General features: G+C 49.7%; 2 protein-coding genes across 10 annotated transcripts in view; both read right to left on the bottom strand.

The window, feature by feature from the left end:
- Window positions 1–14,670, bottom strand: part of TLE3 (TLE family member 3, transcriptional corepressor) — a 60,700-nt gene extending 46,030 nt beyond the window's left edge. For 7 of the 9 annotated variants that reach the window (XM_061595791.1, XM_061595793.1, XM_061595792.1 and 4 more), the window contains exons 1-4: window positions 13,738–14,668; window positions 12,932–13,032; window positions 11,263–11,326; window positions 7,558–7,602 (exon numbers count right to left, since the gene is read on the bottom strand). In XM_061595791.1, coding sequence (XP_061451775.1) covers window positions 7,558–7,602; window positions 11,263–11,326; window positions 12,932–13,032; window positions 13,738–13,761 — 234 coding nt within the window. In that variant the 5' untranslated portion in view covers window positions 13,762–14,668. Of the gene's footprint in view, window positions 1–7,557; window positions 7,603–11,262; window positions 11,327–12,931; window positions 13,033–13,737 lie in introns of all 9 variants that reach the window. The other 2 variants (XM_061595798.1, XM_061595799.1) reach the window with 1 other exon arrangement.
- Window positions 232–945, bottom strand: LOC133369722 (zinc finger protein 79-like). Its single transcript, XM_061595204.1, has one exon. It carries the CDS (start codon window positions 943–945, stop codon window positions 232–234), a length of 714 nt encoding a protein of 237 aa, XP_061451188.1.
- Window positions 14,671–14,946: the final 276 nt, after the last annotated feature.

Genomic DNA, 14,946 nt, shown 5'->3' with positions numbered 1-14,946 from the left:
AGGCAAAACAGGCCAGTCAGTAATGAACCTTGCTTACTGTTTATGTTAGAGTCCATGTCAACAGCTTCTAGGGGAAGGGATAATGTCTAGGGACACAGTCTGAAGGTAGGGCCATCATGCAGCCACTTCATCTGATACAAAGTAATGCTTTTGCTATGACAGAAGTTCTTTCCACACCTCATACATTTTTGTTTCCTTCCCTGTGTGGGTTCTTTGGTGTGCAGTAAGATGTTACTCCAGACACTTATAAGGTTTCTCCCCTGTGTGGGTTCTCTGATGTGAAGTAAGGTGGTGCCTCCAACTGAAACTTTCCCCACACTGTAGGCATATATATGGTTTCTCTCCTGTGTGGGTTCTTTGATGTGAAGTAAAACTTCCACTATGACTGAAACTCTTTCCACACTCCAGACACTTATATGGCTTCTCTCCTGTGTGGGTTCTTTGATGTGAAGTAAGACTTTCACTACGACTGAAACTCTTTCCACACACCAGACACTTATATGGCTTCTCTCCAGTGTGGGTTCTTTGATGTGAAGTAAGGCTGTGGCTCCAACTGAAACTTTTCCCACACTCTGTGCATGTATATGGTTTTTCTCCTGTGTGGGTTCTTTGATGGGAGGAAAGGTTTCTACTATTGCTGAAGCTCTTTCCACATTCCATGCATTCATATGGTTTCTCTCCTGTGTGGGTTCGTTGATGCAAAGTAAGTTTAGATTTCACACTAAAACTCTTTCCACACTCTAAACATTTGTATGGTTTCTCTCCTGTGTGGGTTCTTTCATGTTTAGTTAACTCTCCTCTACTTCTGAAGTTTTTTCCACATTCCATACATTTATACGGCTTCTCCCCTGTGTGAATTCTTTGATGTAAAGTAAGGCTTCCACTATCACTGAAACTCTTTCCACACTCCATGCATACATATGGTTTCATGTACCACTTTGGCATTGTTTTATGATTAAGTGGTATATACAGGTGTACCAATAAACACACAAATAATGATAGTTACTAGCTGTGGGCAAGGCTTATCCTTCATGAATTTGCTTAAAATTGCCATGTGCAAAGCAGTCCTTGTTTGTGTGTCCAAGATGGGAGGGTCTAACACACACACACACACACTCTTCCTCATATGGAATGTCCTTTTTTCTTTCCTTAAAGGAAAATGTAGTAACAAGTTGTCATCAGCTGCATTCCACTAGCAAAACTGCCGTGAGATACACCCTGTTAATCACCACAGCATTTGTACAAGATCATCACCCTTCCCATTGTGTGAAATACTTGGGAGGATTAGAATAAGGAAACCATGAATTATGCGCATGTTGTTACTGTTCCTTCTCTCTCTTCTGTGATCCAGAGGGAATCTATAGACATATGATCCTTGAATTTCCTGACCTTTCCCTCAGGCTACCATCCCAGAACTCATGCTTTGCCAGCAGGGATCCTTTAGTGATAAACAAGCACTTGTATTTCTAGGAAGGGATTAGGGAGATGGTAATACTGGGATTTACATCTACAGCTTTAATGACTTATATATGCAGTTGATCACTGCACTCTGCAGGTGAGGGCCTCCTGCAGATACCATCTTATGAGGAGGTCTGTTCCACACAACATAGGAAGCAGACCTTTAGTGTGGCGGGCACCTCCCCTGTGGAATTCCCTCCCCTTAAATATTAGACAGGAGCCATGTCTGCTCTCTTTCTGGCACCTACTGAAGGCCTTCCTCTTTCAACAAGCCTTTTAAGTCGAGACCTTGTCCCAGTCTGCATCTGTGCTGGAATTGCTTTTTAAGATGTGTTTAAAGCTGTATTCAAGCTGTTTTGTTTTAACATGTCTTTAAAGACATATTGTTTGAATATGTTTTTAAGTCTCTTGTTTTTAAGATGTTTTAAAGTGCTTTTAGTGTTTTTGTTTGCCGCCCTGGGCTCCTCCTGGGAGGAAGGGGGGGATATACATTTAAGGAAGAAAAAAGGCAAGCAAGCAAGCAATGCCCGAAAGCATTTGCAGGCATTCTGTTACTTATAAGAATCAGTGATCCCCACGGCAAAGAGGAGCCCACAAGGTGGTTTCCAAACCACCCTAAACCCTTTTAAGACTTTAAAAAGCCAGCTAAGGCAACATAGAGCAAAGAGATTAAAGTTATTCCCCAAAGGCCCTTTGAAACAAATAGCTGCTTTCGAAAGAGTCAGCAAAGAGGCATCCCACAGACATCAAGAGGAAGAACAAGGAGCTGCTACCTTTTTTTTTTAAAGCTCTTTCCTAGCCACTGCTGACCCAGCCAGGAACATATTCCTGCAGGAGGAGGAGGAGCATCCCGAGAGCTGACCATGGGATGGAAGTTGGGGGCTCACACAGAACAAGGCGTTGGACACAGACCCTTTGGGGCTTCGGAGATCAGAACTGCCCTGCGGCTGGAACCAGGCATGAAATCCTAAGATCCTCACCACGCACAGCATGACGTTCAACTGAAGGTGGCAGCGGTAGATAAATACACCAAGGATGGATGCGCCCCAAATCTTGCTGGCTGGGATCTAAATAAAGGATGGGGTGGCAGGCACACAGCTCTTCTCCAACACTTATGCAGTGGGGCTTTCTCTCTGGTACAGCCCCCCCCCCCAAAAAAAACCACCTGTGGCCTTCCAGCCATTTTGGAGTCCAGCTCCCAACAGCCCCACCAAGCAGTGCATCAGTTGGGAGCCCAACCATTCACAGGGATGCAGGTTGAGAAGGCTGAACTAGGGAGTAAGCCCCATTGAATGTGGCAGAGCGGCTTCCTCCCAAGCAGACCCTGTTGCAAGCCTGAATTGTCCTACTGTAACTAGTAACTAGTAGTATAAATACATTTGGGGATCTTAGAAAGTTTTAGAACAATTAAATTGTTCCAACAGGGTCTACAGAGTTTCTTATGTGAAAGATAGCATTTTTAAAGAAGACTGGACGAGGTTTCATTTTCAGCCATTTCTAAACTTCTCAAGCTACACAAAACTGTCTTGTTCATCCGATCCCTGCCCCCTCCCCACACCCCAGCCTGGCTATGAATCGTGTTTCACAGAGTCCCACATCCGGCCAAGGGAGCATACGATTGCCAGCCCCAGGCTTCTCTCTGCCATCCCCACCCCAGACATTTGCCTTCAAGTCCAATCCCCAAAACGCCAGAGCCCTCCAAACATTCACATGAGACCATCTGTCCTCAACCTGGTGCCCTGACCTCCAGATGTTTTGGACTGCAACTTCACTAGGGCTGATGAGAGTCATAGTCGAAAACATCTGGAGGGCACCAGGTTGGCAAAGGCTGCATTAGGCAAGTGGGTGGGTATGAAGGCAAGGCGAGAGAAGAGCGAGCTGCCACCGACTTAAGTCTAACAAATCCTCTATCAACAAGCCAGACAAAGTGAAGACAGATTATAGGATCGTTTTTTTTACTCTCCCTGCAATCAAGGCAGCTCATTCTACTTCGCTCAATAGTCCTTAAAATGCCATCTCAAACAAGAACACATCACACACACGCAGCTACAAAGCTGCCGACCCCCCCACCCCCACATATAAATCTTTGTAATTACCAGCAAGGGAACCAAGAGCACATCAAAAGGAGCCGTCCCCCAAAGCAAGCCACAGTTTGGGAGAGGGTTGCTTGCAGCAGATGTGGAGTGGGGAGTGAACAGCTCACTGTCCTCCCCTCGTCCCTAAAGCCCCGCTCTGCCAAACTGCCAAGTCTGAAGCATCACGCTCTTCCGCCTCAACAGGCTCTTCCACGGCACTCCTGCAGCCGCCAATTTGCTATTCTGTTAAGACGTCTTTTTGGGCAAGGCTTTAGCTCAGCCACAGAGCAACTGCATTGCATTCAGAAGGCCCCACATTCATCTCCAATTGCATCTTCCAGGTAGAGCTGAGAGACACACCCGCCTAAACCCCCAGAGAGCCACTGCCAGTCAGAGCAAACAGTACTGAACTAGATGGATCAATGATCCAACTTGGTATAAGGAAGCTTCCTACTTTCTCCATAATTACCCACTGCCCATCCAAGCCTCCAGACAGCTCCCCCCACTCTGAAAGACACCTCCTTGTTTTCTTACACTCAAAGCCAAACACCCACCAAGCAGCATGAATTATTCAATTCTTTTAGAGGAGCCAACATAAAAAGCAGGAAAAGGGAAGAGGCTGCTAAAACCTAGAGCCCAATTCTGGGGGAGGGACAGCAACAACCCCACAGAGCTGGAGCATGTGGGGAAAGGGGGGCACTCTGCACAGGACCAGAAGACTTTGCATTACCCTTGGCATTAGCATTTATCAATCGCTTGTTTCCACAAAAGGTGATCCAAAGTGACTTACAAAGTGAAGCAAACATTAAAGCCAAGTATAAAAGCCAAAATAAAAAACCAAACAGTACAACTATAACCTATTTGAAACGGGAAACTTGACTCAACCCTCCCTGCTAGAAAGATGAGCAAAAAGGAGGCCACAAATATGTATCTAAAACCCTCCAGATGAAAGGCCAAACGTTTGCATAAAATAGTTGCATTTTTGTCTGATGCTTAAAAACAGATAGTGATTGCATTCCACAAGGAGGGAGCCATCACTAAAAAGGCCCGCTCTGGTGCTGCCCCCCCCGACCTCCCTCAGAGGGGACACACAGAGAAGGCCTCAGGCGACAAATGCAGAGTCCGGGTTGGTTCATGTACATCGGTTATGCTCTGTGTGACTGCCTGGAGGATTATTGAAGATGACAAAAGCAGTCATCGAGACAGAAGGGGAAAGCAACAGAAATTATGCTCCCTCCCCGCCCCCAATCTCCAATGCCGCTCCACACCTTCCCATCTATTTATTTTAATTATTTATTTATTAGATTTATATCCCGCCCTTCTTCCCGGTAGGAGGAATTGGACCAAATATTTGCTCATGTGACTGCACGGGAGGGGAGAAGAGGACCTCTCCCCTCACAACACTACCATTTGCATCCCACAGGTAGGTTTTTGCAAAAGGGTCTTGTGCAGAAAACAGCAAGAACATGACAGGAAGCCATTAATCCACTGCACTCAACATTGTCCATGCTGACACCAGGGTTTCAGATTGGGACATTCCCAGCTCCGTCTAGAGCAGCAGCTGGGGCCTGAACCTGCAGCCTTCCCCTAAGCGGCATCGCAACTAATCAGGCCGAATCACGTGCCTTCAGGCTCTTCAGGCTTTAAGCTTATCAAGGCAGCAAATCGCATTCTCAAACAGCTTGGCTTGTTTCGCCCTTGGGGTGGGGGTTGTGGGAGCCTTTGGAGCAACGCAGACGTAGCCTCCTCACCAGGCAAACAGGTGGGGCTGAAACAGGCCTGAGATACCATCGCCCTGGGGAGACTCTCACTTGGGAAACCAGAGCAGCATCTCTTTCAGGAGGCAAAGTGGGGTATGACAAGGAAAGGACAGAATCCGGCGGGCTGGAAGACACTCCCACCGGTAGGGTGCTGGAAAAGCGTTCCAAATCCCCAGTGGTACAGGAAAAACACCCCAAATAATCTCTTAAAGCAAGCTGGTGCCCTCCAGAGGTTTTTGAGTATAACTCCCGTCAGCCCCACTGAAGCTGTAGGCCTCTGTGCTGACTGGGGCTGCCAGGAGTTGTCATCCAAAACATCTGGAGGACACCAGGTTGGTGAAGGCTGCCTTACAAGTACAGGCCACTTATGGAGCCCTGTAGTCGGCCTTGTAACCACCCGTGTTAGTGACACCATCGCCACTCTTTGGCCTTGTCTCTCCTTTAATGCTTCCGGGCCAGATTCAAAGTGTTGGTACTTACCTATAAAGCCTTATACGGCGCGGGACCACGATATCTGTCGGAACGCCTCTCCCGATATGAACCGGCCCGTACACTACGGTCTACTACGAAGGCCCTCCTCCGGGTTCCGACTCATAGGGAAGCCCGGAGAGTGGTGACAAGATCTAGGGCCTTCTCAGTGGTGGCCCCCGAACTATGGAATGGTCTCCCTGAGGAGGTGCGCCTGGCGCCGACACTATCATCGTTTCGGCGCCAGGTTAAAACCTTTCTCTTCTCTGAGGCATTTTAATTCCTGTTAATTTTAAATTATTATATTTTGATTTTAGACTGTACAGTTTTTGTACAGTTTTGTATTGTGATATACTGTATTGTGTTATTTTTATTGTATTTTTAATGTTCACCGCCCAGAAAGCTGTTGCTAGTCGGGCGGTATATAAGCTTAAATAAATAAATAAAATTAAAGAAACAGGCATGTAGCAATTTTACAAACAACGAGTGCGCCTCTGAGTACATACAGAGTGCTTTCCCACCAACGCACATTTGTTTATATGAATATTTATATACCCCTTTCACCTTACTGTCACAAGGTGGTGTACAGAAATAAAACAAGTAGACTCTTAATGACTATATCAAATTAAAATTACAACAACATAAAACCAGCTGTGTCCTCCCATACCTCCTCACTTCTACAGCTTCCTGAGAACACACCTTTCTCCCACCCTCAGCCCAAGAACCTTCTAACCTTTATCTAAAAGATAATTACAACTTTTGGGTAGTGGTGGGATTGGGGATTTGATGAGTCTCGTATTTTTAAAGTATTAACTTTAATAGAGCGAAAGCAACTTTAAACATAAAAAACCTTCCCGTTTCTGCTAATTACTTCACTACCTTTAAAAATTGTACTGGAGTATAATAGAACTTTAAGCAACATGGAGTGAAGTTTCAAAAAAACAAAAAAAGGAGGGGAGAATGGATCACTGAGCTGTTCTTCTCTTTAGTCTCTGACCTGGAACACCTAAAGCCAGGCTACAGGTACACTTTATGTATTTATTTTAAAGGACATTTTTAAAAAAGGAATAAAGTAAAACAACAGTAACTACTAAAATATGAGTTTTTAATGACAGTTATGCTACACAGGAGACAGGCCAATTCTTCTGGCTTCTTGGCTTCCCGGAATATTTGATCCCGGTCAAGTAACTGGGGGTCACTTCACCGGGACGCTGTGCTTCACCCTTACCACGGATCATATTATGCTGGCAGTCCACGCTAATTGCATTTGGTTGCTTTACGCACGGCACATTCCGAGGTGCAAGCATACAACTTCTACGTACCGGGGTCGTTAACACATTGCAACAAGTCACATGACAGAAACGGTCAAGCACAACTTGGCTGGAGAAAAGGAAGGTGCTCAGGGACGTAGGAGAGGGACGGGGAGGCTAATGCTGTTCTGGTGAAATGGAGCACCCACAAATACACAGGCATTGCTCAAAGCCACAATTACAAAAGGGCCAGCGTCCACAATCCCCAAAGCAAAGCACTGGGAAAGTCATACTCAAAAAACATTATTTGAAATGTCAAATCAAAGTCCACCGTCCTGGGTACCTATTCATGTCTGTAAGTCATTCTGAATTCACTCCCGTGGGGCACAATTCCCAGTGCCCTAGTTTTCATCCAGAGCTCCCTGGCAACAGCCTAACACGCTCTGACCCCGCCCCCAAGCCTAGTTGTTGGAGTAGCCACAGAGAGGGAGGAGGCAACAGAGCTGCAGGTAGACAGATGGACAAGCTCCAAAGGAAGCCACTCACCTGCTTGTGCATCTCAATGTTCAAACCGTAAGACATTTCATAGTACTGAAAAACAAAAACGGAGGAAAGCTCTTCATTAACCACACAAGGAGCGTTTGGGAACCAGCATCCTGAGCACGGGTGTCTAATCTCAAAGGGCAAAAGGAGGAAAAGTCTGGATTCTTATCGCTTGGCATGAGCCCAGGAAACTGCCACTCAGTCCTTGCAGCCACAAAGTCTGTGCCCTGCTGGCAAGTATTTAACCAAGCGACAAAAGCTTGGACTCTGCTGCCTTCTCTCTGAAAGCTGCTTAGGACAGCTGGGCATGGATGGTGTCGTCCCCCCAACATCTCCTGGATGTGAAGCAACCCAGACTCTTGGGAGACATCTTGAGCTATTTCTGTGCTATGTTCGACACCACAGCTCAAGGGTGTAACATGCTATACATACAGGAAGCCTCTTATTTGATATCCAGCACCTCTCATTAAGGGACTTCTAGAAGTTTTCACTTTGACCCTGGAGGCTAACGCCCAAGACCTGTCTGCTCAGCCAGGATTGAGGGTGCTAGACTGGTGGACAGCTGATAATATTATTTCTTAAATTTACATCCTACCTTTCTTTCATCATAGAACCCAAGAAGGCATACATGTGGTTCCCGGGGGTCTCCCATCCAGGCACTGACCAGACCCAGACCTGCTTAGCTTCAGCAAGGCGGTGCCCTCAGACCATAGCCTAGGACCTATTCATGCATGGGCAGTGTTAACAAGGACTGGCGCTACACAGTTTCTGGGGGGAGGGATGGAAGGACACCAGAATTCACTTTAGACAAGCCACTCTCTCTCTCAGCCACACAGAAACACCTAGAATATGGGATACTATTACTGCCCTCCCTTTCCAGATTGTTGTGAGGGCTACAAGCCCTTTCAACAATCCAGAAATTGGCTGCATACATGCCGAGTCACATGATTATTGTTGTGGCACATAGGGAGGTTGGACCGTTTGTAGCCCCCTGCTGTGTGTCACACATGAACAGCCCCTTTTGGATGCCGTACCATACGCTCCAGGAACAGATTAGCAACTGTGGCCCCTTATGGCAAATATCCCTTTTTGGTGCTTGAGAAGGTGGTGGCAGTCCAGCTTCAGGCATGCTCAGAGGAAATGATTACTTGGATCCGTTCCAGTCTGCTTTGGGCGCCCTGGTCGATGGCATTTTTCGGAAATCGGGGGAGCGCAACCCTGCTCCTTCTCCTTCATCTCTCAGCAGCTTTCCATACTGTGGACCACAGTATCCTTCCGGAGCGCCCCAGGGAGGTGGGGGCTGGGGGCGCAGAGCTTCAGCGTCTCTGCTCATACCTCCAGGGCCGCTTCCAAAAAGCAGCTATGGGGGGCTTCTGTTCAGCACCATGGGAGCTGCCCTGTGGCATTCCTCAGGGTTCCACCTTGTCCCCTTATGCTATTGAAACCTCTGGGAACTGTCAGCAGGAGATTTGCGTGGGTAACACCCAGCTCTATCCGCTCCATCTGAATCGGGAGAGGCATCTGAAGTGTTAGCCTGTGCTTGGAGGCAGTGATGGGCAGGATGTGAGCCAATAGCCCGAGGCTGAATCCTGAAGACAGAGGTGTTGTGTATCCAGAGTTCTCACATCTGGGAGATGGGGAGATGGCCTGGCCTGGGTGGGATTGCGCTCCCCTGGAAGGATCAGGTCTGTAACTTGGGGGTGCTCCTGGATCCAACATTGTCACTGGAGGCTCAGGTGGCCTCGGTGGTCAGGAGTGCCTGTTTCTATCTCCGGCTGGTTCGCCAGCTTTGGCCCATTTTGGCCAGAGATGACTTGGCCACAGTACTCCATGCTCTGGTAACTTCTAGACTGGATTATTGCAATGAGCTCTACATGGCTTTCCTTGAAGACTACTTGGAATTTCAGCTCGTCCAAAGTGCAGCAGCCAGATTACTGCCTGGGGATCCCTTTAGATCTCATAGAACTCCTGTTTCAAAACAGCTACACTGGTTGCCAGGTTATTTCTGGGCTCAAATTAAGACGCTCATGCTAGCGTTTAAAGCCATAAACGACTCGTCCCAAAAATCTGAAAGAGTGTCTCCTTCCCTACAGATCCTCTTGGGTGCTGAGATGGGCAGAGGGGGCACTTCAGGTAGTTCCACCACCCTCAGAAGCTTGGGGGGGGCAGGAGAGGGCCTTCTCTGTGGCAGCCCCTAAGTTGTGGAATCCCCTCCTCACAGAAGTGTGCTTGGCACTTCTGCTGTACAGTTTCCACTGCAGAGACACACTTCTACACCCTTGGTCTTGACACCTGAGATGTAAGTTTGTAACTGGTTTTAAGCTGTTTTTAATCATGTCTTTTAATATTGCTGTGACCTGCTCTGGGGCCTGCTGGTGAAGGGCGGGGAATAAACTTAATGAATATGATGATGATGATAATGAGGATGTGCAGCCCAGACCACTTCTGTGAGAACCAGTCTGGGAAATAGGATATCCCTGAGGCTAAGCTAAGGGTGGTGCCCTCACAGCCTAGGTTGGAAATTGGGGGCGGGGAACTACACAATGCCTCCTTCATGGGTCTGGTGTTCAATGAGGCAACAGATCCCAGTGGAGGTCAGACCCATCCATTCCCTGGCAGGACGACTGTGGTTAAGTAGTCAGACCCAACTCAACTACTCAGGTGAAGGGGGGTGACCATGCCTGTCATACAGCCAGGGAGTCAACCCAGCACTTGTACTGCAAAAAAAGGAGTGTTTTTCAGCTGGGCACAGCCGACCTTTTGCTAACAGCCACTCTCGGACAGCTGGTTTCACCAGAGCTATTAACCTCCACCCAGAACGTTGACTGAACTGCCACAACCACAGAGATTATTAGCAACAGCAAGGACTGCTGCCACTGCCACCGCCAAGGAAAGGGCTCTCCTGGGCAAAGGCAACTGACCACACACCACAGCGATTAAGCACTTACGCAGCCACGGGGACTTAATTCCCAGCGGAGAGGCTGCGCTGGCAACAGCCAGGCTGCGTTAACTGTTGTGAAAGGAATGGGCAGAAAGGGGTTCGCCGTGCAACAGAGCACTTGGTCCTGCCGTGGTTTTTCGGGGAGTTTCCCCCAGTAAGGAAGTGCCGCCCAAGCTGCGTGCCCACCACGAGGTTTGTAGGGAAAAAGCAGTCTCGTTGCAGTTTATAAGCTCAGCCATTGTTCAATTATACCCAACACAGAAGCAACAGACTCCCCCGCCCCCAGATATAGAAAAATCCAACATGTGGGCAGCTTGTCCAAGACAAGAACAGGAAGTGCTCTAGACTTCGGACAATCCAAAGGACACGCTGGGTCCAAACGGATGGGTGTGTGGGCCTACAGCCAGGTGCATGAAGGCGCTTGCCTGCACACATCAGGGCGCAGAGAAGGTGGCAGGTGGAATAGAACAAGAGTTGGAAGGGGTCTCTAGGGCCATCGAGTCTAACCCTCTGCTCAATGCGGGAATCCAAGTCCTGGAAGAAGGTTGTGAAGAAGCAAGGGATGGAAATCTCCTCTGAGACTCCACAAAGTCCGAATGAACCTTCCAGATGTTTTGGACTACACTCCTCACCAGTCCCAGGCAATACTGCCATGCTGGCTGGGGCAGATGGGAGTTGTCGTCCAAATACATCTGGAGGGCACCCAATTGGGAAAGGCTGCCCTAACACAGTTCCCATGCAGACAATTGCTATAACAACTCTCTTACCATAACGTAGTGCCGTTGCATTTCTGTTTTTTCATTTGCAAGTTTATCGTACTCCACTTTAAGACTAGAAAGAAAAGAGCGGGGAAAATGATAGAAGGGCATTTCACATCTCAGACGTCTCCCAAACACACAAGTTGCTAGTTCGCAATTTTCAAAGATGGTGGTGGCACGGGTGGGGTGTGGAGCATGGGGGAGGTAAAAGGGTACCTGAAAGTCAAACCTTTTGACCTGGAAGCCCCTTCCTTCTCTGTTAACTCTGCAAATATGTAAACTATGAAGAAGGGGAGGCATTCTGCACATGCTCAAAGGAACTTAAACCTTTACACAGATGATTCCAAATGGGTTCACAAGGTCAAGGGCCAATGAAGTGCAGCTCTAATTAAGTCCTTGTCGGGAGAGAGACTCACTGGATTTTTAAAAAATGTACGAAGTGTCATCCAAAATGCAGCTGATTCTGAATTATGCTGCCAAAATAGCCTTTGAGCGGGACTTGCTCTTCTGTCTGCTGAAGATTTAGAAAAGTTTGTTTTTTAAAATCAGAGGTGGCCTCAATGAAAAGGCAACCCTTCCTGATAGAGGATTAACAAAACGCTTCAAAAATCTGTGAAGCAATACCCTTCAGTTTTTTCTGTACTGCATAGAAACAAACTCTTGGAGGATCCTTTAAAAAAACCCTGGAAAAGTGTCCTGTCCTGAGGCACTTACGATGTTTGCAAGTTAAAAACAGAAGAGTTAATCTTAGGGTTTGAGGGTGGAGAAAGAATTCATCAAACACTTGGGATCTTTTTAGCAAATCCTTCCAAAATGCCTGGAAATTGTGCAGATTACAACCCTGAGCCCTGAAGCAGCAAGTCACATTTATTCTTGGTGTGAAGCACATAGCCCCTGGCTCATCCACTGAAGCCTGCTTGGGATTGCATTCTACCTGGAAGTAAATCCCACTAAAATAAATGGGACTGATTCCCAATAAAGCATGCAGAGGATTGGGCTGTAGTAAGGGACCTTAAGAATGCCTGTCTGCACACTTAGGATTTTACTTGCAATCTGAACAGTTTAAAAAGGGGGGGGAGGAGAGACATTTAAAGGGGAACGTTTGTTTTCCTCCACTGAAAAGCGACTAAGGAGATCATGCAGGAAAATTAATGAAGCTCCAAATGGAGGGAGCTTCAGAACACCATTCTGGAAAACCCTGGATATTTTAAAAGACAGGGGAAGGTGGAGACCTTTTTATGCTCCCAGGCATTTTAATTTTCTTAACCATTTTAATCTTTTAATCTGTATTTTTTAATTTTTGTCATATTGTGTTTTTGTAGTTTTTTTTGCTGTTTGTTTGTATATGTTTTTATGCTTTTTTATTATGATATATTGTATTTTATCTTGTTTGTTCACCGCCCTGAGAGCTATTCTGCTAAGGGCGGTATATAAATTGAAATAATAAATAAATAAACAAACAAACAAACAAACAAACAAACAAACAAACAAACAAACAAACAAACAAACAAACTGACCTGGGGTGGGGGGAGAACAAAAGCAGCCTTGCTGTCCCCAGGAGAAGGCCAGCCACAACACCAGTGTGATTGCTAAGCCACTCCAGGCGGCCTGCTCCTTTAACCCTTCAACACTGGTGGCGAATAAGCGTCCACCTTTGTGAGGTGGGAGGGAACCTTACCTGTGGTACTGAGCCTGCAGGAACTGGAACTCGTCCTTAATCCTGTCGCAGGATTCTGCAACGGTGAATTTGAAGCCCGGCTGACCAGGCTGGTGAGGTGCCTGGGGGGGGGAGAGAAAGAGAGACCCCCCCTCAGAAAAGAAAGCTCCTTGATAAGCTCTCTGGAGCCAGTAGCCTGAAGCCCCTCCAAGCCCCACCACCCCCTCCCACAACAGGCACCCAAAAGTCCCCCACAGAAATTGGGGAGAAGTTCAACTTAAACACTAGCCTCCCCCAAATACCCCCCAAGTCTTTCACACAGACACACCAGTTGAGAGAAAAATCTAGGCTTTCCACACCAGTCTCCCCATTAAAAGGGGAAAGACAGGGGGCTGCGCAATTAACAGACACAGACAAAGCCCCTCAAGGCCTCCCTCTCCCTTCTCTCCCCCTCCCGCCCCCCAAAACAGTTTTTTCAAAACTGCGAAGTCCTTTGCCAAGTGTGGGCACGGGCTGATTCGCCTACTGGCTGGGGGCGTCCCGACACCCATCCCCTTCACACGCACCCCCGCGTCTCCCGTCCGCTCAGGCGGCCAATTAGAGAAGAAACTGAAAGGCAGCGCGGCGGGGAGGTTCTCCGCCTTCGAGACGGGGGGGGCGGCGGAGGGAGAGTCTTGCGGGGACCGTCTCGCCAAAGGGCGAGCCCCAAACGCGACCCGAGGGCGCTGCTCCGTTTCCACCCGCACGCCCGAGGGCCGCTTCTCTCCCGACGATCCGGACCAAAGGGCCGCGGAAGGCGCTCCCTCCCCCCCTCGCGAGCCACTCACCGGGTGCCGCCCTTGAGGATACATGGCCGGCCCCAAGGCCTCAGCTAGGGTCCCTCCGGCGCCGGCACAAAGGGGGCGAGCCGGGGCGCTTCAGCAGCCGCCGCCGCCGGCAGCCTGGGGCGCCTCCTCCTCCTCCTCGTGCAGCAGCAGAAGGAACAGCCGGGCTTCCCCCAAGCGGGCGGCAGTAGCGGCGGGCAAGATGGAGCCGCCCCTCCCGGGCATCCTACCCCGCTCCCCGGGCTGGAAAAGGGGCTCCTCCGGCCCGCGCTGGGTCCCGCGCCGTCCAAGGAAAGGCAAAAGAGAAGCGCGCCCCGGCCGCGGTCCCCCGTTCAGACGCGCGCTCACTCCGAGTCCACCTCGAAGCCGGCGGCGGGCTGGGCCATTCTTTTTGTTTCCGGCAGATCCGTGAGAAAAGATCCCTCTGCTGGGGGGGTGCCGAAGATCCGCCGCCGCGGCCTTCCCTTCCGACTCCTTCGCGACGGTGCCCTCGGCTTGCGGAGGGAGGCGAGAATGCAACCAGAAGAACAACAAAGCCGAGGCCGGGGGGGGGGGAGAGAGAGACTCCTTCTCTGCAGTAACTCCACCGAGGCAGGCAGGCAGGCGGGAGCCCGCTCCACCGCGAGAGGAGCCCGCTGAGCCCCGTCTAGAGGGATCTTCCCACGGCCCTCCTCCCCGCCGCAAGGAAGTGCCGAATCCAGACGGGGTCGCCGAGACCGAGCAAAACTCCAGAAGGTGCGCACCCCCGCGGCGGCAGGGGGGGCGTCGGTTCTTCAAAGGAGAAAAAAGACAACCCTGAAAGGCGGGGGCGCCCCCTCCCCAAAGTGGCCGCCAGCAAGTGCCTCCTCCCCCCACTCCTCTCCGCCCGGCGATGCCACCCACAGGAGGCGAAGCAAGGCGAGGCCGCCGCCGCTGCAACACGAGAACTCCGCGTCGAGCTCCAAACGGGGAGGGAGCAACCGAGGAGGCGAAGAGCGAGAGCGCAAAGTGAATGGAAGGGCTGCGGCGTCTCTGAAGCTTTGCGCCAATCGCCGCGCGGGGATCCCACGTGGGGGCCGGAGCGGCTGGCGAGGTGATTGGCTGGTGCCCGGGCTGAGGGAGTGACGGAGAGATGGGGTGGGGGGGAGAGCGCGAGCGCAAACCGCCCGGTGCCACCTGGCGTCCGACCAGGGGAAAGGACGGACAGCGGCCCGGCAGCCCCGCCCCCAACGC

This window comes from Rhineura floridana, chromosome 14 (genome assembly GCF_030035675.1).
Source record: "Rhineura floridana isolate rRhiFlo1 chromosome 14, rRhiFlo1.hap2, whole genome shotgun sequence".
In the NCBI taxonomy this organism is placed as follows: Eukaryota; Metazoa; Chordata; class Lepidosauria; order Squamata; family Rhineuridae; genus Rhineura; species Rhineura floridana.
Note: the sequence above shows the minus strand (reverse complement) of the source record. Positions and strands in the feature narration are given on the sequence as shown.